General features: G+C 48.6%; 1 protein-coding gene across 1 annotated transcript in view; it reads left to right on the top strand.

The window, feature by feature from the left end:
• Mical2 (microtubule associated monooxygenase, calponin and LIM domain containing 2) overlaps positions 1–25,430 on the top strand; it is a 189,961-nt gene that overhangs the window by 112,491 nt on the left and 52,040 nt on the right. The window contains 3 exon segments of the mRNA XM_059268759.1: positions 12,232–12,418; positions 14,813–14,901; positions 16,632–16,734. Of these exon segments, the coding sequence (XP_059124742.1) occupies positions 12,232–12,418; positions 14,813–14,901; positions 16,632–16,734 (379 nt within the window).

Genomic DNA, 25,430 nt, shown 5'->3' with positions numbered 1-25,430 from the left:
CCTCCTGGTACCTCTCGATGCCCCAAGCTGGAGGAGTCAACTCCCAAGCTTCCACCTCCTCTGAAAAGGCAGGTAGGGCTCTTTCCAGTGGATACTATTTGGTAAAGCCAGAGGGAGGGGACTTTGAACCAAAGGGTGGGATCCATGGCTCCCTCCAGCCCCGATATGTGGCTGATTGTAGAGTCCCTGTCCATGCGGACACAGTCCAAGGTCACTATCTTTATGGATAAGAATGACTACATAGACAGCACCTGAAGTCCATGCCACTGGGCCCTCAGCCCATCACAGGTGTTACCCAGCCAACCATGCACACACTTGATGCTGTTGCTTGAGGGAAAAGTAAACAACTCCATGTGGCCACTTTGGAGAATTCCCATGCTATGCTTTATAGAGGGGCTAGTGAATAAGCTGATTTCCAAGTTATTGAAAAAGCAATGGTAGAATGGGCTGGGGCGGGGGGCCTTGTGGCTACACCCACTGAAAGAATGAGGCTGAGGCATGGTAAAGGCCTTTCCAGATATCTGACCAGCCAGAGCCTGCATGGTGAGACTGTGGTTTATCCCATCCCTGGCTTGGAATCTGGACAGAGTCAGGATGAGTGTCCACAAATTCCAGGGTCATCTGGTCAGCAATGGGTGTTGTATGTTGGGTACCAGAGGTGGACAGCAGTAGGTGCAGGTCGGATGCAGCAACTGTGTGTCCATGTGCATACCAGTCTCACGAGGAGGTGTTTAAGGTATACCCGTGTCTCCTGCATACTCAGGTCAATCACATTGCCTAATGGGTCAGACCCTCCTTAAGGTGTCCTAGGCAATCTCAGAATAGAGATATGCATAGGGACCAGGGTTGTAGAGGTTTGACTGGAGGGCTCTTAGGCAAGCCAGGACTGAGTACTCCGGATACCAATACAGGTGCAGAAGTTCCTTCTCCACCCAGCCTAGTCTGTGGCCTTTCTCAAGTGTCATCTGCTGCTGTGCCCTCTGTCTCCGGTCCTCATGGGGGTGGGGCCTGTAAAGGGAAAGAAGCTGACTTCTCCCTCTCTCCCAGTTCTCCTCCGTGGTGGCGACAGGACAGGTACTCAGAGAACTCAATCAAGTACCTGCTAGTGGCGAGTGCCCAAGCAGACCCTGGAGAGCCAGGGCCAAGTCAGACCTGCAACTGGGCGGGGCTGAAAATCTCGCCACCCTGCCTCCCACCTGCCAAGGGGCACTGGCCCTGTCCGGGGTGCTGCAGCGCCTGCAGCAAGTAGAAGAAAAGGTCCTTCAGGTGACCGCCCTCTCTGCCTCCCTGTGTCCATGTCCTGTCCTACCTGCTCCTCATCCACCCAGAGCAGATCCCTTTTCCTCTGGTTCCCTCCCTATCTTCCGTCTGCTGTGTGTGAGGAGACAAACCTGGCTCACTCCTTCCCCTCTCCCTTGAGGTGACCCTCATGGCCACTGTCACCCTCTTTCTCCTCTCTCTCACCTTGACTGCAGAAGAGGGCCCAGAACTTGGCTAACAGGGAATTTCACAAAAAGAACATTAAAGAGAAGGCAGCTCACCTGGCCTCCATGTTTGGACACGGGGATTTACCACAGGTAAACCAGGGGCTTTCTGAGTCTCCAGGAACCAGGGCTGGAGGTCTAGTCAGGTAGCCATGAACCAGCCCCGGAAGCCCAGTTCTCTCTCCTTCCTTTTCTATAGTACAAGAAGCAATTCACGTTTTATGCCACTGATAAGTTTGAGCTTGAGTCTAAGAGACCCAGATGCGTAGTTTGAGAGAGTAGACACATGATGACAGGCGAAATGGAGGCAGGAAAGTAAGCTCAAGTGAAAAGAACCCCCCCCACACACACACACACACTCAGCAAAAACAGGGCCTTGAAGACCCTAGTTGGGCTGAGTGTGGTGGCTCAAGCCTTTAATTCCAGCATAGCAGAGTCAGAGGCAGGTGGATCCTGTGAGCTTGAGGCCAGTCTGGTGTATATAGTGAGTTCCAGGGCAGCCAGGGCTGCACACTGAAACCCTGAGTTCATACAAAATAACATTAAATCAAATGAAACAACCTAGTCAAGGGTGACTTTGGGATGTGATGCTGTCATCCACAAATGTGCTTGGTCACATTTACAGCTATCCCGGAATGCATGTGGCCTGTGGACTGCAGCTTGGATACATGTATGCTTAGTTTCTAAGTAGACTTGGAGCTTCCTGGAAGGAAAAAAAAAAAAAACACTGCTGGTCAACCGCAAGGCTCTGGGTGCCTTAAAGGTGAAAGCAAGCCAATTGCTTGTGCTGTTACAGCCCATTGCCCTCACCACCACCCCCGGTCAAGGAGGTATGCCTCAACTTCAGCTCTGTCTCTCAAAGCAGCCATGCTAAGCTAATGCAAGAAACTTTGCCTTAGCATGGGAAGTAGAGCTTCCTCCAGACCACCTACATACTCACAAACTGGTAGAAAAAGGAGAGTTGGTCTTCGCGGAGCAGGAACTGAGAGTAATAGTGAAGTAATAGTGAGTGACGGCCAGGAGGTGGGGGTGGGGGCATACTTGTGAAATCCTCCTCCTCCAGCAAGCTGTCTCTAGAACACATCTCAGCCACCTTCACTCAGCCTCCTCCTGTGTCTCCAGCTGTCAGTGGAGTCATGCACAGAGGAGGGATATTCTGCATTGAGTTCATTGCCAGAGTTTTAGCAGCCTCCAGGAGGCTAGCGCAAGTGTGTGCCGACAGCTGTGGAAACCCCAGCTGTGGCGGGCTGCCCCCATTGGCTCAGAGTTCTCCGCTCTGAGGCTGCAGCTGCTCCCTCACACCAAACTCTTCTATAAGGGTGTCCTATGAGCACTGCAGTCTGAGGCAGCTCCAGGCAGGAGCAGAATGGGTCTCCTCAGGGTATTTCAGGGAGCTGGAACTGTAGCAGAATGCAGTGCAGCCAGGAGCCACGTAATCGCACTTGGCTCCAAAGATGCACTTCTGTGTCATCCTGAGAGACGGGCCTCAGTGTCTGCTCCTCCATGGGTATATTAAAGGCACGATCACTACACCTGTCACAGCTGTAATCCTGCTTTCTTTCCTGTCTCTGTTCCATGCAGGATAAACTCCTGTCTAAACGTCTGCCTCACACTCATCCTCCATCTCCTCCCTCTTGCCTTCCGTCTCCTGATCCAGCTGCTCCTTCCTCTCCACCAGCTGCCGACTCTGTTTCTCCTGCCAGAAAGGTAGTCGTTCCTGAATCATTGCCTCCTCCACCCCCTGCATGTTCTGGGATGTTCTCAGGCTCCATTTGGCCGGCACAGCCAAACATCTGGAGCCAGGCTTGGCTGGGATGAAAGTCTGTTAGATATTGTACAACAGTCCTAGATCCGGTTTGGGGTTTGTGTTAGTGCACGCGTCTAGCAGAACAGCTCCAGCCTGTGCTCCGGCATCACACAGAAAGCATTCATCCGGGACCCGGATGCTGAGCCCTGCCCAGATACTGAGAAAATAAATAATTGTAATAAGCTTTGGACCCCTTATTACAATGTGGATGGAAACACCACCCCATCATAAGAATAGTCACACATTTAATATGTGGAGTTGCTGAAATTTGGCGTGCCTGGCCTAAGCAAATGGCAATTTCACACAGTACATTTAATACAGTACTATTCGTGAATTTTGTGAGATGTATAATGGGCAAGATTATAAGAACAGAAAGAAGCCTGGAGAGGGTTCAGAGGCAGTGATAGGAGACCTGTGTGGAAGATTCCACAGGAACAGTTTTCTAGATAGAGAGCTAGGGTGAGGTAGGAAGTGATCAACGTGTGTAAAGGTAGGCAGACAGGACTGACATGAGAGGACAGAATGGCTGGTGTCACCTGGCTTTGGGATGACGGTGTGTAAGGATGTACAGAGAGTGAGAACAACACACAGCATGGTCGGCATGTTAAGGAGTTTTATCCCCTCACTGGGCTGCCCTATGTTCTTGAAGGATGATTTGGGTGGCAGTACAGAAGTTAGCTTGGAGGAAGAGAGCAAGGAATGAGCTGTGATTCAGTGGGTAGTGAAGGGTTCTGTGAACAAGAATTAGTTTGGCTCTGCGGCACATTTTTAACCTCCAGGATGAGTGAGTCCCCAGGCAGACTGTGCTCTGCTGAACAATCTGTTGGCCAGGCTCCTGCAGAGGTCAGCATGGAGGGCTGAATGTCCCGTCTGAAGGACTCCTGTTTTGCTTCTGTGTTATTGAGCTGGTGCACACCCAGCTTCATGCTGTTGTCTTAGCAAAAAGTTCCAAGTTGCCCCCTGCTTTGTAACTGGGAGTTCTATTCCCATTATACATACATACATACATACATACATACATACATACATACATACGTACATACATACGTAATATACGATAATCACTATGGAAGATTTGAAGCATTAGTAGAAGCCTGGGGTGCTAATAGCAAGGAGCACTATAAAGTGGGATGAGCAAGAAGGGCCATCCTGTGACTGTGAGAACTGAGCAGGGGCAGAGTCAATAAGAAGACAAAGGTTCAAGAAGAATCTTGGGGTCCATAGCTCTCAATCTGAGGTTCAGTGGTCTCTCTGAACCAGATAGATGGAGCCCTGGCAGAGGCACCAGCCTCCAAGTTGTGTGCATGGGAAGCCCCATACCTGGGGACAGGCTGAATGGGATCGGCTTGGAGATGGCCCTACTTCTTTAGCTTTGTTCCTTGTTTCTGTGGGCTTGATACTCTGTGGGCAGAGCCTTTCCATCTCCCAGGCCAACTTCGGTCACAAGATGGCTGTATAATTGGGACATTTTAACAGCTTCCAGCTTGTTAGTTATGGGCCAATGTGTCTTTCAAATGTGGCTGGGATAATCTGGAAGCTCTTAGCAGCCACCATGGCATGGTGGGTAAGTCTGTGAATCTCTCTATTCTTCAGTTTTTCCTCAGTGCCCACACTCAAAGACCCCTGCCACTCTCATTATGGGTTCATGGCAGGCAGCTGGGGATGGAGTTGTGAGAGTTCAGGTGCAAGCCTCTTGGACAGTCTTCCCAGCCTTGCACCTACCCAACCTTTCCCTCCCTCCCAACTCCTCATCCTTAAGTCAGCACCAGGCTTTGCATGTACAAAGTCTACCATCATCCTTACCTCCCCAAGGATGGACCTGGCTGCCCCTTACAGCAGATGCCGACCTGTTGATAGAGTTTTATTCCCTCCTGATGGAGCTCAGGCCATCTCTTCCAAGAAGAAAACCTGGAGCTGGATGCTTCTTCCCATCAGATGAGGAAGTGCTCTGATTGCCCAGTATGAGGCTGCTACAATTCACAGAAGCACAAGGAAGAAAAACATCTGGCAGTTAGCCTTAGCTTCCTATCAGGTAGCATGCGCTGATCCTGCCTTGGGGTCTTGGACCCCAACTCTGAGAGTCCAGGATTGGTTACTTTGTGAGGGGAGCAGATTTGGCCAAACTTATTCTGAGGGTCACATAATTACCCACAGGGAAGCAAACATGAGTCACCAACCCCAAGAGATGTGCCCAGGGCTCTGCTTTCCGTCCATGTCTACCTTCTCAAATGATGCTTTGAAGTTCAGATAGGTCTTATGGGGTTTTGTCTGAATAATCAGTCCTGAGGCCCTCTTTTGTACACCCAGCATCAAAACCTTGGACTATGGGTTCCATGCCCAATCTTATGACTAGCTCTATTTTCTCATTTGTCTCATCAAATCCCTATCACCCATTCTTTTTTTTTTCCTTTGAAAAGGGGAAGCCATGTCAATTTGGTCCACAGTTTGGCTGCTGACATTTACCAAGGTTGTTGAGCTCTTACCAGAACAAGATGGTGGTGAATGATTGCACAGCTGGGCCAAGGATTGCTTTGCTCTGGCTTAGCTAGCTGACAGAGCCTGAAGAGCAAGGAGTCCCGCAAGAGGAGCTTCCTCTACCCCTCGGGGTGTTTGTGTTAAGACCAGACTTGCAGGATTTACTCTGGGATTTATGTATTAGAAGGAGATACCATCAGTGGGCATGTTTTGGCTGGGCAACCTGTCTTGAATTATCCCTTGCTAGGATAGACCTCAAGGCCCCCTCCATCCTTAGCATCTTTCTTCTGTCCCAGGATAGGGCTAGGCAGCATGTGAAGGTCTCCAGTGCACATCCCAGTCAAGGGGTATTTGAATACACCAGTGCTGGTATGTATTAGAGAAGTAGGATGTTGTTAAGTAGAAGAAGAATCTGAGCTTAGAACCAGACTTGAATTTAAAGCACCACTCACTCACTGTGTGACTTTGGACAATGCAGTGGGCCTCTCTGAGCCTTAGTTTCCTAGCCTATAAGCAGGAGGTATATCAGCTACTCCTTGGGGTGATTAGAACATTGCAGTGATCCAACATATGCAAAATGCCTGAAATATTGAGTAAATGTTCCTTTTCCCAATAGAAGAAACATCTAGAAGAAAGCTCATTTACCTAAAACACATATCTCTAAAATAGCAATCCTTTTAAGGAAATTCTTTAAAGGGTTTCCATTTTCTACCATAGTCACTTAAGAACAAACACTATCCTGGCTAATTTAGAGTCCAAAGGGATTTCAGACCCAGCAGGTTAAATGCATATGATCAACTTTGCGTGCCTGTCACCACAGGTAAAGTTGGGCAGATGAAGACTCCCCCACGGGAGCTCATAGCCCTCAAGGCTTGCCTCATCTCAGCTTGAGCATGTCATTTCCAATATCCTTAAAGAACACAGTGTTTGTCCCTTGTTCTCCCCTTGCCTTGGGCAGAGACGAGGAACCAGGTCCAAAGGCCTGTTCTCTGTGGTTTTCTTATCTAGGGGCTCCTCAGTGGAAGATGTCCTTGACCCCCAAGATCCAAAAGACTACTCTGGTTCTCCTGATTGAATCTTCCCCTTCCCACAAACCCTCAGTTTCAAATCCTTGGAAGCTTGATTCTTGCTCCCTGACTGTCTTGTGTGGGCTGGCTTGATGCTCAGAACATGCTAGCTGGCCACAGATGACTCAACTCTGCAGAATAGCACTGCCTGGATACTTGCTATGTGAACTGAGTTCTGGACCCAAGGTGGAGAAGTCCCACTGTTTTGAGTCAAGGGGCCTAGCAGCCTGCATCCTCCTCCATTGAGAGCACCATATCTGCTCTGCCAGAGGTAGAGAGATGGCTAACTGTCAGGACCACTGGCATCAGGGATGCAGACTTGAGGAGTAGCTGAACCAGGCCAGTCCAGTGTGAGAAAGACTCCTACATCTGGAGACCTGAGCTGGAGGGGGTCACAAGGCTGTGTGAGGACTGTCTCTTGGCAGAAGGCTAGCCACCCCTGCAGCCTTTGGCATTGATGCTTGTGACAATATCTGGGTTACTATGTTTGAATCAAGAGTGTCTCAGGGAAGACAAAGCCATACCACTGTTTGTGCAGAAAAGAGAGAGTCTAAAAACCAGAACTTAAAACTATATGTATGATAGTGCCCTAGTCTCACAGGCTACCTTCTGAGGACCTCTGGGTGCCCAGCACTATGTTAGGCTACACCCAAGGTCTTTTGTTCTTATTATGTTAGTTGTCTGTGTATGTCTACATGAACATATGCTGTGTGGGGGCGCCTGCAGAAAGAGGCATGGACCTTCTGGAGCTGAAGTCACAGGTGGTTGTGAGTCACCTGATGTGGGTGCTGGGAACTGAACTCGGGTCCTCTGAAAGACTAAGATGCACTTAACCTCGAAGTCACCTCTCCAGCCCCTACCCAGGGTCTTCTAGGGTGCTTCTACAACCCTGCAAACTCAGCAGTAGAGAAACCAAGGTTCACAGCAGAGAAATAATATATGTGAGGTTAGTCAAATGTCGTGTGAGATGCTGGCCTGCCCCAAATAACCAACCATTCTGTAACTCATTCTAAGGAAGTCACTGAAAAATAGTTTGAATTCAAAAGGAACAGCAAATAGTGAAAAAACATCCAAATGTAGTTCTTGAAAATATATAATATATAACTTATATAAAAATATATAAGTTATGTAAAAAACTGCAAAACCAGTCCCAGGGGATTCTAAAATTGCTAATTCTTAATGTTTTTTTTTTTGGTTAACTCATCAGATTGTCCAGTTTCACATTTAAATAAATTCTTCCCAGGCAGATCGCCAGTGTTCCCCTCATCCAGCCCCACCCCCACAAACACATGTGGCTTGCCATTCAGTGTATGTGAATCTTCTTGCTGAGAATGTGTAGCTCGTATGCTGTAGTCACCGCAGGATGAACTTTCTCCAGGTCTCTTCGTGAGCTATGCCTTTCATCGTTTCTCAGAAGACAGGCCACCTGGTAACTCTCCAGCTGGTGAAAACATGGTCCCCAGGCAGAGACTGGGTTATAGCCTCCCTTTCACAGAGCCAAGAGAGTCGTCCTCCTGTCAAGAAGTAGAATGAGCTGGATAGATGGCTCAGTTAAGAGCACTTATTGTTCTTGCAGAGGACCTGGGTTCAGTTCTCAACACCCTCGTGGCTCACAACATCTGTAACTCCAATTCCAGGGGATCTGATGCCCTCTTCTGGCCTCTGAGGGTGCCAGACACGTACATGGTACATGTACATCCATGCAGGCAAACCCTCACATACATATAATACAATAAATAAATCTGAAATAATTTTTTACAAGGAAGATAACTCCCAGTCCTCTGAGGGATGCTCACTTTCACCCTGGTCTTGAGTAGCCTCAAGAGCCCTCTCATCCCTTGGGGCAAGTCTCCATCCTTATGAACCTCTGTAAATCCCATTTATGGCTCAGTGACCTGGGATGGTTCCCAGCAGGTGGGAAGAGCAGCTAAGAGACCCACTGCCGACTTAGTTGGCTCATAATGAAAAACTGGGTATGGTCTTCATTTTGGACATTGCTGTCTCCCAACTCCCCACTCAGCTGCCGGGTGACTTACACAGCTGATTAAAACAGCTGAACAGGCTGTAACTATCCCAGTGTGTTTTGGGGACACCCCAACACCCTCACAGCCCTCTGCAAGCTTCAGCGATTTCTCCCTAAGACAGGATTGCTCAGAAGTTCGGTGGCATAAAGTGCTTATTAGCTAAGTAGTTAATAAGGTCTCATTAGACACTGGGGTGTCTCGTCTCAGACAGTACAGGCTGAATCTCGGCTCCATCAGGAGGCAGGTACTGCCCGTGGGTGTTATGGCACCCCTCATCTCCTTTCTGGGAGAGTGATGTGGAGCCAGTTCACATCATAGGAGGCTGGGAAGGCAGTATCTGGGGGAAGCTAGCCTCCTTCCCCTCTTTATTTTCAAGCAAACCTTGTGTTCTACAGCCTCTATATGAGAGGCAGAGTTGGGGCCCCACCAGGGGATGGAACATCAGACAAGCAATGGCTTATTGTCCTGAACCAGTACACCTGAACCTTCCTAGAAGGAGGAGCCAGGTTCCTAAAAGTAGAAGAGGTTGTGTCAAAGCAGAATTCTAATCTTTCCCAGCTAGACCAGGCAGGGGCAGGGCTAGGGGGTGCCTGGCCTGACACCTCCTGCTCACAAGTCAAGACACAGAGGCTTTGCACAGGCTGAGGCAGCCCCAACATACACTAGAGAGATCAGAACTCCTTACCCCAGCAGCCTCGAGAACCCGCCTCATATGGAGTGATTACCAAACTTTGCTCCATGGTACAGCTTCTGGACTAGCCAAAGGTGTGAGGGTCTCTGTGGCCTTCTCTGCTGCCTGCTCAGCTTCCTTTCTGTTCACCCCCATGATATCTGCTTTGTCTGGGATCTGAAGAGTTAGCCTGGGATGCTGGGGTGACTCTGCTCCAGAAGCTGGGGTCCATGCTTGGTTGCAGTTCCCTAGATCTGCTTTGTTCTCAAGCCTCGCTCTTAACCACATTGGACGTGGCTCCCAGGAGCAGTCTTGGATTTGGATGGAAGGCATTGTTTTATCACATAAGACTCAGTGTTACTTGAGGCAACTTGTATCAGGGTCCTGGCAGTCTGAATGGCTTGCTAGTTCTGTCTGGCCATGCCTCTCAGAGGTTGAATTTGGAAGGCAGCAAGGCCTTGGAGCCTCCCTCAAGAGTCTGGGGATCACAAACAGTACTTTTGGCCTCTTGGGCTATGCATTATTCACCTCCTGTCGGAGCAGACAAAGGCTTCCCAGTGTGATCTGTCAGAGCTGCCGGAGAGGAAGGGGCTCAGAGGAGCTTGGCTGGACCTGGATGTGTGATTATTCCATCCCCTATTTGAGCTGTTCTTCAGTGATGCTGCTCTGTAGCCATCCCTCCAGGGCTGTCTTCTGGCTGCTGTGCTGAGCAGGTCATGGGGCGGGACTAAGACCTAGCTTCTCTCTGGATGGGTTCCAAGGCATGCAACAAACTCCTAGACTTAGTTCACTCATTTAGGAAAATGCAGATCTTTGTATCTTAGAAAACAAACCGTAGACACATTATGTACAAACTTCCTTCCCCACCCCCTGGCTGTAATTCCACTGTCTGTGATTTTGTTGTTGGTTTTGGGGTTTGTTTGTTTGTTTTTCTGAGTTGGGGGCAGGATCTCATTCTATAGTTCAGGCTGATCTAGATCTCACTATGTCACTCAAGCTGGACTCAAATCCACAAATATCCTCCTGCTTCAGATTGCTGAGTTTTGGAATTCCAGGCATGTGTCACTGGCTCTATCTCTGTGATTGAACAATGCCGTACAGCTCATAGGAGTAGAAATGTGCACTTTTTCCTCTTGCTACTACCAGTTTGGGGTTCTTGCCTTCTGTCCAATTTTGTAACTCTGGGGTCCACTCCTGGTGGTCTGGTTTACCTCTGGAGACTCTGGGGTTCTGCTTTCCTGTGGGCTGGAACTCTCTTCCCTTGCCCTGTGCTCCTGCTGGGTGCTAACTGCCTTTCCTTTGTCTGTTTCCTTACCTCTGCTCTGTTTCCTTACCTCTGCTAGCTCACAGTAGGGAAAGTGTCCAGCGGAATAGGGGCTGCAGCTGAAGTTCTGGTCAATCTGTACTTGAATGATCACAGACCTAAGACACAGGCCACCTCTCCAGACCTGGTAAGGAAATGCACTGTCAGCCTCCACCTGAAGATATTTGCCCAGCCTCACTGGACAAGAGAATGGGAGGATCCAAAGGAACTCCTTTCTCAGGGAACAAGGGGGTGCTGAAAGTAGACCGGATCCAGCAGAGGCTGAGGGAAGCTACATTTCCTCAAAGACTGACTTCACTTGGGTCCTTGTGGTTCATTTTCCAGGCAAGACATGTTCCTTGCTATCTGTGGCTTTCAGGATCTATTCAGTATCAGGCCTGCAGGGCTGTTGGACAAGTTCCCCACCTTCAGCATTTAGTGTCCAGCCTAAGTAGACCTGGGAACTGAGACTTGCCGACAGGGCAAGCACATCTCCCCTCTGGCTCTCTCCCTCCTTGCTCTAAGTGGCATGTTGCCACCAGCAACACTGCCCTGACTGTTGATCTGGTCTCCTTTGGGCTCACTGATCTGGAATTGCCCAGCACCAGCCTGCTCCAGCCCTTCCCCTCCCCATTGCAAGTGTGGAGGGAACTGTAAGGCACAGGCCCCCCTTTTCTGCACTCTCTTGAATAGATCGGAGGTCACACTCAGTCTTCACTTGATCCCTATACTGCAGGGGGCAAAGGCATATATCACGCCCTCTCTTGGTTTCTTTTCCTGTTACTGTGATGAACTACCCTGACAAACATAACCTCAGGGGAGAGAGTTTATTTAGCTCACAGTTCAAGGCACGGTCCATCATGGCAGGAAGTCAAGCAGGAACTTGAAGCAGGTGGACACATTGCAACCACAGTCACAAAGCAGAGAGGGATAACTGGTGGCTTACTGCTGCTATCTATGCAGTTCAAGCTCCTAGCTAGAGAATGGTACCACTCACAGTGCGTGGATCTTCCCACCTCTGTTAACTAATCAAGGTAACCCACCACAGGTATACCCAGAGCCTCACCTCCCAGGTGAGACTAGATTCCATCAAGTTGACAAGTAGCGCTGATCATCACTCGTCACCCAGTGACATTTATCCTCTAGGACGGACCACAGGAAACCAACACTAGGTAGACATATTCAAGCGAGATGTCCACTCATTTAGATCAGCCTGGAGGAGAGCCCCTGCAAGGGTGAAGGCTGTGTGGGGAGTGTGTCTTCCTGCCCCGTGCTCTTGTCTGCAGTGACATAAGCAGCAGCCAGGAGCCCTGAAGATGCTGTGGTTTGATTAAGAACTTCAACATCCATAGGCCTGGCCTTTAAAGATTTATTCACCTAGCTCTTTTCTCCTGGCCCTAGGAATCCGTGAAAAAGACATTTCCCCTGAGCCTGGGCGGCAGCGACACCTGCTACTTTTGTAAGAAGCGTGTGTACGTGATGGAGCGGCTGAGTGCTGAGGGTCACTTTTTCCACCGGGAGTGCTTCCGCTGCAGTGTCTGCACCACCACCCTGCGCCTGGCCGCCTATGCCTTTGACTGTGATGAAGGTAACCCTGGCGGGCAAGAGAACACTGGCCTCTGGCCTCTGTCTCAGATGTGACCTTGCTCTGGCATTCCAACCCTCTGGAGGCTGGAGGGCCCCCAATACTTACCACCAAGGGAGTATGATATCGTCAGGAATGCTACTTAGGGAAACTGAAAGGTCCCGCTGTAGAGAGCAGAAGCCGTTGGCACTAACAGTGCACCAAACACAATGACACCTGCTGTCTGCTCAGGGCCTTCACTTATCTTACCCAGCCCACCGTTTCCCATGGTACCCGTGAGGCCAAGATAACCAAACCCGATGAACTGTGTGACATGCCCAGAACTGTTCCAGTTATACCTGGAGTGTAGTAAGAGCTTAATGAGTGATGGCGTACTAATACAGTATGTGGGGCTGGGGAGACTGCTCAGGAAGTTAAGTGCCTGTCTGGCAACCACGAGGACCTGAGTCCTGAACCTGTGTTTTGTTTTGTTTAAATGGGACCAGATGTCGTGGTGCATATCTGTAGTTCCAGCACTGGAAAGGCAAAGTCAGGTTGGTCTCTGGAGTTTGAGGCCAGCCTGAGATACATAGTGAATTCCAGGCCAGCCTTAGATACATAGTGAGATTCTGTCTCAAAATAAATAAGTAGAAAAAAGGAAAAAGAGAAGCAGTGTGTGCTGATGTATGTTCTTAACCCCAGCACTGGAGAGACCACACAGGTGGATCCTTTGGGCTCTCTGGCTGGCTAGCCTAGGCTACTTGGTATGTTCCAGGCCAGTGAGCGACCCTGTCTCAAAACAAAAGCAGAAAGCCAAGGTGAAAGTGCCTGAAGAACTATAGCTGAGCTTATGCTCTGACCCCCACACACAACTACCCCCCATACACATACCTGTATAAACATACACAAAGTATGAATTATAAAACTGGCCTCAATATTAGCGCCTCTTTGGGTAAGTGGCCTACCAGAGCTCATCAGCCAAGAATTACATTCACTATATGAAGAGATCACTTTCAATTCGTCAACCTTTGATATTACAGTGTCATACTGAATGTAGGACAGAATGACACAGTGCTTATGATTATGTGCCTTCAAGCTGTCCTACCTGGGGTGAACCCAGGCAATAGCACCTACTTACTGCATAACTTTGGGGCTGTTACTTAAATTCTTGGTTCCTCAGTTTCCTCATCTGCAAAATGAAATGATAGGACCTGTATGGATGCTGCACACCAATGATCCCAGTACTCTAGAGGCAGAGTCAGTAAGATTCTGAGTTCTAGACCAGCCTGGGCTGCGTATAGTGTAGCAAGAATCTTAAAAGTTCTTATTAATAAAATCAAACCCAGGAGCCAGGTATTGGGGTGAATGCTGGAAGATCAGAGTAGCAGAACACAAACCACAGCTGACCTCACCTCGGCAACTTCTCAGCTGATCCTGTTTCCTCAGACTGGATGTCTCTCAGCTGAACTCTGCTGCTCAAAAGCCTAAAAGCTTAACCAGCCTAGTTCCTGGTTTTCACGCCTTATATACCTTTCTGCTTTCTGCCATTACTTCCTGGGATTAAAGGCTCATTTCCTGGAATTCAAGGCATGAGACACCATGCCTGGCTGTTTCCAGTGTGGCTTTAAACTCACGGAGATCCAGATGGATCTCTGCCTTAGGAATGCTAGGATTAAAGGTGTGTGTGCCACCATTTCCTGGCCTCTGTATCTAGTGGCTGTTCTGTTCTCTGACCCCAGATAAGTTTATTAGGGTGTACAATATTTTGGGGAACACAATATCACCACAGTATAGAGACTCTGCCTCAAAAGAACAAAACAAAGAAATAATAGGTCTTAGTTCATGAGGATGTGGGCGTTGATGAGCTAAGTTCTATGAAGTATTTATTAGGTTTTCCCATCATCATCATCATCATCATCATCATCACTATTATCACCATCATTATTGTTGTTATCATAGAAGCAGACAGCAATGCTGTCCTAGATGGTACCCAGTGGTCCCGGGCAGTGGCTGTTTTACCCAGCAGGTACCCTGCCAAGTCTTTTCTCTCATCACTGGCCAGCTGCACTGACCCTCAAGATTCCAGAAAGGACTGAGGGGCTGGTACATGGAGCTACCTATTTTTCTCCCTGACAACTGGCCCTGTGAAGAAATCTAACTTCTGTTTGGGTTAGGAGTCACCTGAGGGTTTTTAGCCCCACTCAGGGAGTCCCCCATTGCCAGCACCTTCTCTGGGGGAGGCAGCAGAGTGTAGCTGCCTTTTCTTGGTGCCATGTTAGGGTAGGTGTATAAGCCCCTGCTTATGTCTGGGCTGGGCTTATTTCCATGATTGTTGTGTTCTGCTTGGACAGGGATGAGCATTTGTTCCCATGGTTCTGTCTACAGAGAAAAACTGTATGTGCATGTCTCTTCTCACAGGCAAATTTTACTGCAAGCCCCATTTCATTCATTGTAAAACCAACAGCAAACAACGGAAGAGACGGGCAGAGCTGAAGCAGCAAAGAGAGGTATGTTGGTCTCAACATGCTGGGAGAGCAGGGGCGGTCCCTCCCCCTTGATGAGGTTTCTAAAGGCAACCTCAAAGTGAGACTGACTTCTCTAGCCCTGAAGGGGCAGAGACTGCTCCCAAATAAATAAGAGTCCCTTCTAGAGTGTTCTTTTGTCTTTGTCTGTTCAGCAGCCTCTGGGGTTGGCCCTGCTTCAGACACCAGCTCCCTGATACGTGGCTAGCTTCCTCTGAGACATCACGAAGTGTTTGCACATGTGTCCAGACTGAGCTGTATGCGGAACTGTGCAAAAGCCATGTGGTCCCTCTGTGCCCAGGAGCCACGGGGCACTGCTTGCAGGAGGAAGGCCAGGTTTCCAGGTCTCTTCCTAGGCTTTCAAAGCAGCCACTGAATGTATCCCTGGTTTGTAGTAGCGCCCCCCTCTGGCAGCTCTCAGAAAATACCTTCTCTGCAGTTTGATGAATCACTTAGCACCAATTGAAAGTGACAACTTGAACTTTCCTAATGGTATAGTCATAGGCTCACTGTAGGAAAATGAGACAGTAAATAGAAGTAGAGACCAAAATCACCGATGACCACGTACCTTGGAAAAGCTCTGGTTGACATTATGGCAATCGTTCGAGACTACTGACACTTGGAAGAGTTGACATTGTATTCCATCACCTCTCCTTCCAGATGTGTCCCTGTGTGAGTAGGTCACACCTCCATGGCTTTCTCAGCTTTATCTCCGCTGACAGTATATCAAGAACAGTTTTCTGTGATACTGAAAATTCTTTTTAAAATTTTTCCTCATTTTATTCTATGTGTATGGGGTTTTTTTTTTTCCTACATATATGTCTGTATACCACATTTGTGCCCTGTGCCCATGGAGGCCCAGGGACTGGAGTTACAGATGGTTGTGAACCACCATGTGGGTGTTGGGAATCAAACCCAGGTCTTCTAGAAGAGCAGCCAATGCTTTTAAACCATGGAGCCATTTCTCCAGCCCCTATATAATCTAAGCACTTGAGAGGTTGAGGCAGGAAGGTTTGAATTGGAGGCCAGTCCAGTCTACGTATGAAGTTCAAGGCCTGTCTGAGCAGCTTAGCCACACTCTAACTCAACAAAAGTGGGGAGGGAGGGGAGAAGGGGGGAGGCCTTGCAGAGGCTGACAGTTAAAAGTAAAACGTTTTTGTTTTTGTTTTTGTTTTTAAATGGGATAGGATCTCATTGTGTAAACTTGACTGGCCTGGAACTCAATAGCTAGCCCAGGCTGGCCTCAAAGTCATAGAGATCTACCTGGCTCTGCCTCCTGAGTGCTGTGATTTAAAGTGTGCACTGCCACACCTTGCTTTAGGAGTATAATCTCTAATGCTATTAAAAGATTGTATTTTATGCATGGTCAGTAATCTGCTCCAGCAGTTCCATCCTGTTGGACTTTTACACCATTTAATACTTTTATCTTGCAAAGATTTTTTACAATGAATATATTTGCATACAAATCTTAATCCTTATTTCTAATTATTCCTGTACTATATAACAATACAAATAGGTATGCAAGGCCGAAGGGCATGCATATTTTGAAGGCTACTGAATGGTATGGTAAATTTGCCCCTTTAAACAAGTTGTGTCCACATTCCACACCAGTACGGGAGCCCACTCCAGTTAGAGTTGTCCTGCTCAGTCTGCTCTCTTGGAGGCAGCCTCTGAGACTCTTGGACTAAGTGCTCTTGCTTTGCTGTCTTTCTCAGGAGGAAGGCACTTGGCAGGAACGGGAAGCACCTCGGAGAGACACTCCCACGGAAAGCTCTTGCGCAGTGGCGGCCATCAGCACGCCAGAAGGCAGCCCCCCAGGTATCTCCACCTCCTTCTTTAGGAAGGCACTGAGCTGGCCTTTCAGGCTGACAAGAGGCCTGCTCGACCTGCCCCGGAGCCTGCTTAGGTGGATGCAGGGACTCCTGAATGCTGCTGGCCACCATGTCAGGGACAATGCTTACAACTACTGCTTCACGTTTGAGCTCCTGTGCCTGGGGCTGCTGCTTCTCTGGGCCTTCTCCGAGGTCTTGGGCGCCATGTACAGGGAGTCTGAGGAATCCCTGGGGAGCATCCGCAGCTGGTTGCTCAGGTTCATCCCAGTGAAGCTGCAGTGAGGCACACAGTGCAGTGCCCCACAGTGCCTTAACATTTCCAAGTGTAGACTGCGACATTTGTAGTTGGCGCAGGCTCCGGCCAGCATCTGTAACCGATTAGCTCCAAGCCAAAGAGTCCCACGTTGGCCACCTCCACCTGGCTTTGACAGGGTCGAGCATCTAATCATGGTGCTAAGGCCAGGGACAACATGAAGGATTATTATTTTTTTTAACAGCTTTGTATTGTTTTGTCTTTTCATACCAAAGCGAGCCATATTTCTGGGTTTACATTTCAATTTTTAACTTTTCATAAGCCAAAAAGAAAGCATTATTTTTCTACAAGTATCAATACTTCTAACCGTTTTAACTTTTACCACCAGTTTTACAAGGCCCTCCAACTTGGCAATGAGTTGAGATTTATTGTTGCGAGCAAAGTTAATGAGCTGAGACTTTAGAGCACAAAACAGAGAGTGCCATCACCAGACCATGCCTTTTGATTTTGCAAAGAGATGTCACCTGTTCACAGTGGGTGCTGCGTGCGTTTGTTTGTTTTTTTTTTCCAAGAACACATATATGTACAGTCAGTGAGGTTAAAAGGAAGAAGTAGAGGGATAGAATAAACCAAAATGAACCGAAGCACACAGCAGTGTGTCAGCGCTCTGTCCTCTGGGTTGGGGAGAGGAATTTTACCCCTATCTTTTGAAGTCAAAAAGCCTGAAGGCTTTCCCTCATGCCCACCAAATCACCAAATCATAGCCCATAGCATAGCACCACGGGGTACTGCACTGCAAACATATATCCCCACCCCACCCCCACTAATGGGTACTACAGTGAAGCCCGTTGGCACTTAGACCTGAATAGCTCTGTCAGGCTGAGGTAATACTGAGGACAAACTATTTCAGATGGTGCCTTTTCACCCCTATCTAGTCCCGAACCCAGGCTGCAGACAGAGCCAAAGCTGCTCAGGTCCATCATGGTCGGGCTGTCTCTCCCTAGTGTCCTTTGAACCTGAGGATACTTGCTGGCCCTGATCAGTGAGCCTTGCTGGTGGTCTCCTGACTGCTCAGTCATATGGCTGCCTTGCATATTTCACCCACACAGTCAGAGAACCTTCTCCTAGTGCCCCAGAAAAAGAAAAGTGTCTGGTCTTTGGGTGGCTTCAAGCCTGTAAGTGTTTTCTACTCTGGGTGTCTGGAAAAGCCTGTAGCTGTCCCCACCCAACTTTGTGATGCTCAGTTTGGGCAGTATGCAGAGCAGCTGGAGGGCTGCTAAGGGCCTTCTAGGTACTCAGGGTATCTACCGTCACTGGGTGCAGTACAGCTATGGAGAGCTGTGACCACTAGAGCACCCTCCAAGATAAAGGTCTGCTTAAAGACGGGCCAGCTTGAAAGCTTTGACATAAGTTTCTGTAAGGGGGAAGAGGGATGCGTTTCTAGAGACTCTGTCCTGAAGCCATGGGAAAGACAGGGCATAGCTGTGTTCCAGTCTGTGTTCAGGTCAGCACCCCTGACCTTGTTGGATCTGTTGCCAGTGTGATGACGTACATTGTATTTGCCCCGCTTGTAGCTAGGGTTTTAATGGTCAAGCATGGTGGGAGAAGCCCTTGAGTCCTATTATGTTTCATTATGCCCCATGAACTCTTGAGGTCAGATTATAGTGATTTTCTCCAGCTCAGGGTGGGCTGAGATGCTCTGTGGAATGCTCTGGGAAGCCAGAGTGAACTCTCTAAAAAATGTCATTTGTAGCCACAAGGAGGCTGGTTTGAATTACTCTGGTAGACAGGGTGTGTCTGTCAGAAGGCCCAGACATCTATATGTTTTGAGACCTTGAACCTTCCTGGTGGGCAACAGCAGGGGCAGGTCCTGGGAGACAGATACTCCAGAAATGAATTTGCCTCAAGGATGAGGATGAAACCCCGGAGTACCATAGAGGGGATGGGGGCTAGCGGGGCCAAAGGTCCTGGGAACATCTGTGGACAAGAGCGGGGTTTTGTGGATGTGCAGACCCCGTGCATCCACTCTTGGAAATGAATGGCTGGCCGCCACCAGGAAGGTCTGTGTCTCCTAAGCAAGCAGGCATTTGTGGGGGACAGTGGTTGCTCTCTTGTCACCTCCAGGGCCTTTTTTTCCTCTTGTGATGTTATTCTGCTCCCTCGCTAAGACCTCCTTTCTGTCTTTCTCTTTCCAACCTCACACTGTGGCCGCCAGTGCGTTTCAGCCTTCCCGTCCTACACCCACTTCTTGGCTGACACTTCTGCTCTAAGGTGACTCATTTTCTTGGCAATTTTCGGAGAGAGGTACTAACCCCTAACCTGCTTTCCGCACCCCATCCTCTGCGTCGATGGTGGACTGGTAGCACTAACTGTGTCTTGCATACTAACGGACTCCCTAAGGCATGAGTGGTTAACAGCATGGGGTGGGGGTCAGCTTGAAAGCTGTGTTCTGCCTTCCCTTCTTTGGAGCCCAGCCAGCAGCCTGGGTCCACAACAAGTGCATGCCCCCCCTCCTCACTGGCCTCTATGCATGCTTTTTCTGTTGCACCTTCAAAGGCTCTTGTCTTCTTGGGAGGGTTCGCCATGATTGTGAGACAATACCGTATAAGGAGGGCTCTGTGGCCTTTGCAAACATTTCTGTTTAGTGACCTTTTGAAAAGAACCTGTCTAGGAATATCTTCTTCAGCCAGTTCTAATACAAAGATTACCAATGCCTTTGATTGGAACCATAAGTGACTCAGTGTGGCGAGGTTTTAAAAGTGGGCTTATTCCCAGACTCTGTGACCAGTTTGACCCATGCTCTCTGCTGTGACTACAATGAGGCTAGCAAGCCCTTCCTCTGTTTCAGCAGAGTTAATCCTAGGGCCTTGCTATGCCTTTCATATGCCTCTGGGCTCTTACGTCCATACTGGTTCAGAAGCTTCCATCAGAGCAGTCACGGTCGCAGGACAAGCGCTGCCTTTCAGAAATAACCCAGGTCAGCCACTGTCAATGGTCCTGTCAATCTATCTAAAGCGCATAGACCCTCTGCTCACCTACCTGGACCAGTGGGATGGTCATGTGCTACTACAAAAAGCGGTCACATGGAGGGCAGAGAGCAGTGTGAGTCTAGCCCCACCCACCTCCTCAGACAGCAGTCAGAGTCCGTCCCGCCTGTAGCTAGAGCTACCCTGCCCTCAGCTTCTGCCAGCCCTGCATGCTGCACGTGCCTGCTGCACTGGCGCAGAGCCCAGCCGTACAAAGCCCTCTCCTCTCCTCTGTTCTCTTCCAGCATTCCCCCCTCTAAAATGTCAACCAAAGAGAGCTCCCCCTTGCTCTCAGCCTCTTTAGCTAGCCTCCTCCCCATCTCATGGCAAGGCATGTCTGTGACCCTAGATAATTCATTTACAGTGCCATATGGAACCCTGTATTTTACACACAGCTAAATGATGTCTAGGTTTATTTATGATATTTGATGCTGTAAATGAAAATAAATATGGTTCTTTATAAAGCTCATCGTTTCCTCTCTTCTTTGCCGTGGAAGCTTCTAAATCTCAAACACAGGCACCGGTTTAGGGGAGCCATCCTCTCCTAAACTGCTGGCGGGGCTTGCACTTGTTGTGGTGGTAACCCGGGACTCTCTGGGGCTGTGCCAGGGCAATCGGAAATATTACCCCAGGGTAATATTTGGAAAAATGTCACCAATACTCCGGTGCCAGGCTTTGGGGTCTCTTCCTTAAAATGTGTGGTACTTTGCTGTTCTAGATGCTGGGCAGAGGAGGACAGGGCCAGTGTGACCTCAACTTTTAGGAACAGGCTGTGTTGACAGCTGTCTGAACCCAGTCCCCTGGCACCTACAGGCCATGGCTCTGTAGGAGGGCTTTACCAAAAGTCCCACCTGTTTGGGTTCTTACAGAGAAAAAAAATGAGTCTTTTCATGGTCTGCACTGGTCCACCCAAGTGATGGGAGAAAGGTAAGGAGGAAGGAGTGGGTGTCAGTCTCTGGAGGCCAGTGAACCAGCAGGCATGCTCATCAGCACCCTGTGCTATGGGGTTCTGCCCACCTGGCCACTCTGAGCACAGTGCCCAGCAGGCTCTGCCCAACTCCACTCTGTGTATGGGAAGAACTTGGAGACTCCCTTGACTATTCTGGACAGTGCCAGATCTCCCCAGGGAGGAATGTCTGCCATTGCCAGACTGGATATGGTTGGGCTTCTAATACTGACCTAAGAAGCCTCCTGAGGACTACGAGGGCCCTGGCATCTCCCAGAGAGGATTTCTGGGATTCCAATCTCCAACTCAGTTGCTGGTGCTTGTATCTGCCTTCAGAGCCACCTCAGGTTGTGACCCGGGGTCCCTGTCTCCTTCACTTCTGTTCAAGGAAGGCTCCTAGGGACCAGAGATCAAGTGGAGGGATGGGCAAATGACCAATTCCTTTACCTATGCAAGTTACTACCCAAGGCATTATTCTAGGTCCAAGAGACAGTTAAGAAGTGCGTGCCTTAGATTGCTGTTTGGATTCTGATTCGGCTTGTCTATGCTCCTGCTCATTTACCCATTTACTTCATTTTACTAAGCACCTACTGTGTGCTAGGGAATACAGCTAATCTTGCCAGTCTCTCTAAGTCTTGAAGGCTCATGTTAAGTCTCTGGTGGAGCCCTCTAGTGAATAAGTTTAAGTGTTTGGGTTAGCTTTCTCATACCTGCTTGCAAAGTGTCTTGATTTGATTTAGTTTGACTATTATTATAACCCTACGTAATTCGTATTTGGTAGAATATTCTTTAATCCAAAAACACTGGAAACTTAACTTTTTATGGTTGGGAGATCAAATCCAAGACTTTGTATAGGTAGGTAAGCACTCTACCAATCCTAAGACTTAACATTTTAAAGTAGTCTAATAGAATTAAATATTGTGTAGAGGGACTGGAGAGATGGCTCAGTGATTAAGAGCACTAGCTACTCTTCCAAAAGTCCTGAGTTCAATTCCCAGCTACCACATGGTGGCTCACAACCATCAATAATGCCATCTGATGCCCTCTTCTGGCATACAGGCGTACATGCAGAAAAGAGCACTCAAATAAAAAAAAAAAAATATATATATATATATATATATATATATATATATATATATATATATATATATTAAATAAAAGTTCCAAACACAAGTCAGACAAGGTGGCTGTGCCCGCAATGCCTGCACTGGGGAGGTGGAGACAGGAGGGTCAATAGTTCAAGGTCACCCTCAGCTACACAGCAAGTTCAAGAAAAACTTGGCTACATGTGACCCTGTCTCAAGAAAATATCCCACCCCACCCCTCCAAAAAAGAAGTTCCTATTGGAAAAAAATTGTGTTATGTGTAATATGCTAATACACACCATATACACAAACATATATATGTATTAAATACAATTAAATATTTGTTAGATCAAAGGGGATAAAACTCTCTGAGTTTTAGAACTACTGACAAAAACTAATTCATGTGGGTATTTGACCATGTACACTTTAAATATTTTTAAATTATGTGTGTGTGTGTGTGTATGTGTGTGTGTGTGTGTGTGTGTTTATGTGTGTGTGTGTGTGTGTTTATGTGTGTGTGTGTGTGTGTGTGTGTGTGTGTGTGTGTGAGAGAGAGAGAGAGAGAGAGAGAATGTGGGTTTGTACACATAAGTACAGTACCCTTGGGTGCCAAAAGAGGGTATTTGATTCCCTGGAGTTGAAACTCAAAGAGGTTGTGAGATGTCAGATGTGGGTGCTGAGAACCATACTCAGGTCCTCTGGAAGAGAAACGGGTGCTATTAACCACTGAGCTATCTCTCCAGCCCCAACTATCTACAGTTTAAAACCAGCATGAAAGCCAGGCATGGTGGCACATGCCCTTAATCCCAGCACTCAGGAGGAAGAGGCACGCAGATGTCTATGAGTCTAGGCCAGTTTGGTCTATACAGTGAGTTCCAGGACAGCAAAGGATATGTAGAGACCCTGTTTCAAAACACCAAAAATAAATAAATAAACAAATCATATAATTGTAAAAGTTAAAATATTAACTATGCAGTCAGACTGGAAAAAAGAAAAAAAATTGAATTAAATATCATAACATGAAAGTTCACGGCCGTGGTATTTAAAGAGTCCACTTAAAGCAGGCGTTCCTGGGCACCTCCCACAGTGACACTCACGAAGTTAATCTTTACTGAGCAATGAATGACCCAAGGATAAGTGAGGAAAGGCTGTGAACAAATAGTTCCCACCTACGCAAATTCAAGAAGTAAACACTGGAAAAGAAAAAGGAAGCATTTGGGGGAAATGTCCTCTCCTGGCTTTCAAAGGAATGTAAGTGAATCCTGTTATCCACCTAGTCAGCAGGAGAGACAGAGAAGTAGTGATGGTAAGGAAATATATGAGTTTAGGATTGGCAGCAGGGACAGTCTGTCTCCTGAAAGGCAATAGAGCAACCAAGATTAAGTCTCAGAAAATGGCCTTGACCTTTGGCCAAGTGAGTGCCGTGTCCAGAGTGGGTGGGCTGTTCCTCGTTCCTCTGGACTGTTCTTTTTGTGATTTAATACCCCACCACCCACCACTACCCCAAAAATCTTTAGTCAAAGAGTGTCTGCCTCCGTCACTGCCCTGGGGCAGCTGCTACCTGCCCAGCACTTTCTCTGTGACCATCTCTGGGCCAAGCTCTCCAGGTCCAGCACCTCATTCGTGCTGTCTCCTTGTAGCTCCGTGAAGTCTGTGCAGATAGGAAAGAGGATCCTAGGAAAGTCCATTGGTGCTAGGCAGGCGAGTTCCAGTGACATCATCCTCCACTGTGAGTGAGCAGAGAGCACTGGGGCGGGCCCACACTAGGTGTTGGGGCTTTGACCCCTGAAACTTTGTTCTCACTGTGTCCTGGGTGAGCCCCCTCTGTACCGGGAGCTAACGGAGCCTCTGGCATTAGGTTTTGGGAAGGTGGAATCAGCAAGCCAACCCAGGACAGTGCCTGGGACTCTGAAGTCGGGGCATTCTACTGAGCTCTGGATGGCACCTCCCTGGAGGGATTGCTTCTGGGAAAGCTTCTTTCTGACATTGTAGATAAGCTGAGGCTCCACCACCACAAGGTAGGTGGACACTGGACAGAGGCCCTAGAGCATGCTGGGAGGCACCATCTTTCCTCTCTTATACTCTTATCCCCAGCCTCTTGAAGGCAACCAGCTACTTCCCCTCAGACACAGGGCTTAGCTCGAGAGTCCCACCTCCTGCCGCCTGTCAAAGGCTTTGTGTGAGGAGTGTTCGAGCCTCAGCTAAGAGGAAACACAGATTCTGGCTGTGTTGCTGCCTCCCCACCCCATCCCATCCCATCCCCACATCGACCTGGACATCTTTTAGGCAACTCCAGCTCAGATCCTTCTCCAACACCAATTTTTTTTCACCAAACAGTCTCCACTGTTAACCATCTCCCTTACAGCAAAGAACAGTCCCTGCTTGTTTATCTCGAAAGCCGTGGAGCCATGCTTGAGTCTGCTTTATCCTGGACCCACACCTCGCTCATCTAGAGTCCGTCCTGAGGGCTGGAAGAGTATATTTAGGCTGGGAAGGTCTTGCTGGTGTCCAGCCGCCGTTCATGACAGAGCCCCTAAAGGAGCAGAAGGCACACATTGTGCATCATGCCACCCTACACAATGCCTCACTCTGTCCCCTCCTTGCCTTCCAAGGGCTGTCATCCTCACATGCATCCTGTGACAAAGCGGATTTGAGTGCCCCCTCCCCCATCCCCAAAGGGATGCACCTGAGGTGATAGCCGTTCCTATGGTAACTTTGACACCAAAGTCTTGTTTAGTAATGTGTCACAAGTCCACCAGGCCATGTACATCCTCTCTCCTGTCCTCACTGTCTCTAACACAGGAATCCAGGTGACATGGAGACAATAAGTGGAGTGGAAAATGTTCCACTCTTAGAATCTGGGCTCTGGGTGGGCCAAAGGCACTGATTGCTGTCTTTGATCCATTGAGCCCACGTGTGGCTATAGCAAGGGGCCCACCTAGGTAGAGTGACCAGTCTCTCAACTATGTGGGAGCCCGGAAATGCTGTCAGATCTGTATCATTAACCAACACCAGGCCTAGCCAGGTGTAGACCCCCATCTGGCCTTATGGCAAAGCCTACCACACCCTCTATCCCAAGGGTGCTAGAAGTCGTTGCCTAGCACTAGCCTAAGAAGGACGATAAGACACACGCCCCAAGGCTGCCTCCCTTCCTGCCTTCCTAGATTGCTGCAGGAGGTGGCGAACAACCTTCCAGAAATTCCAGGTCTTCCCCTTCCCATCTTGTTACTAGAGTTATTAGGGACAGAGCCCAGACCCTAGGAGTCCTAACAAACCAGGCTCAGCCACTTAACCTGAATAGGCCAATTAAGCAGACTGGTAACAGAGAACAATGTATTCAATGTGACTACATTAGGAAGAAAAACAAAGACA

The sequence above is a fragment of the Peromyscus eremicus genome, chromosome 1 (genome assembly GCF_949786415.1).
Source record: "Peromyscus eremicus chromosome 1, PerEre_H2_v1, whole genome shotgun sequence".
Taxonomy (NCBI): Eukaryota; Metazoa; Chordata; class Mammalia; order Rodentia; family Cricetidae; genus Peromyscus; species Peromyscus eremicus.
Note: the sequence above shows the minus strand (reverse complement) of the source record. Positions and strands in the feature narration are given on the sequence as shown.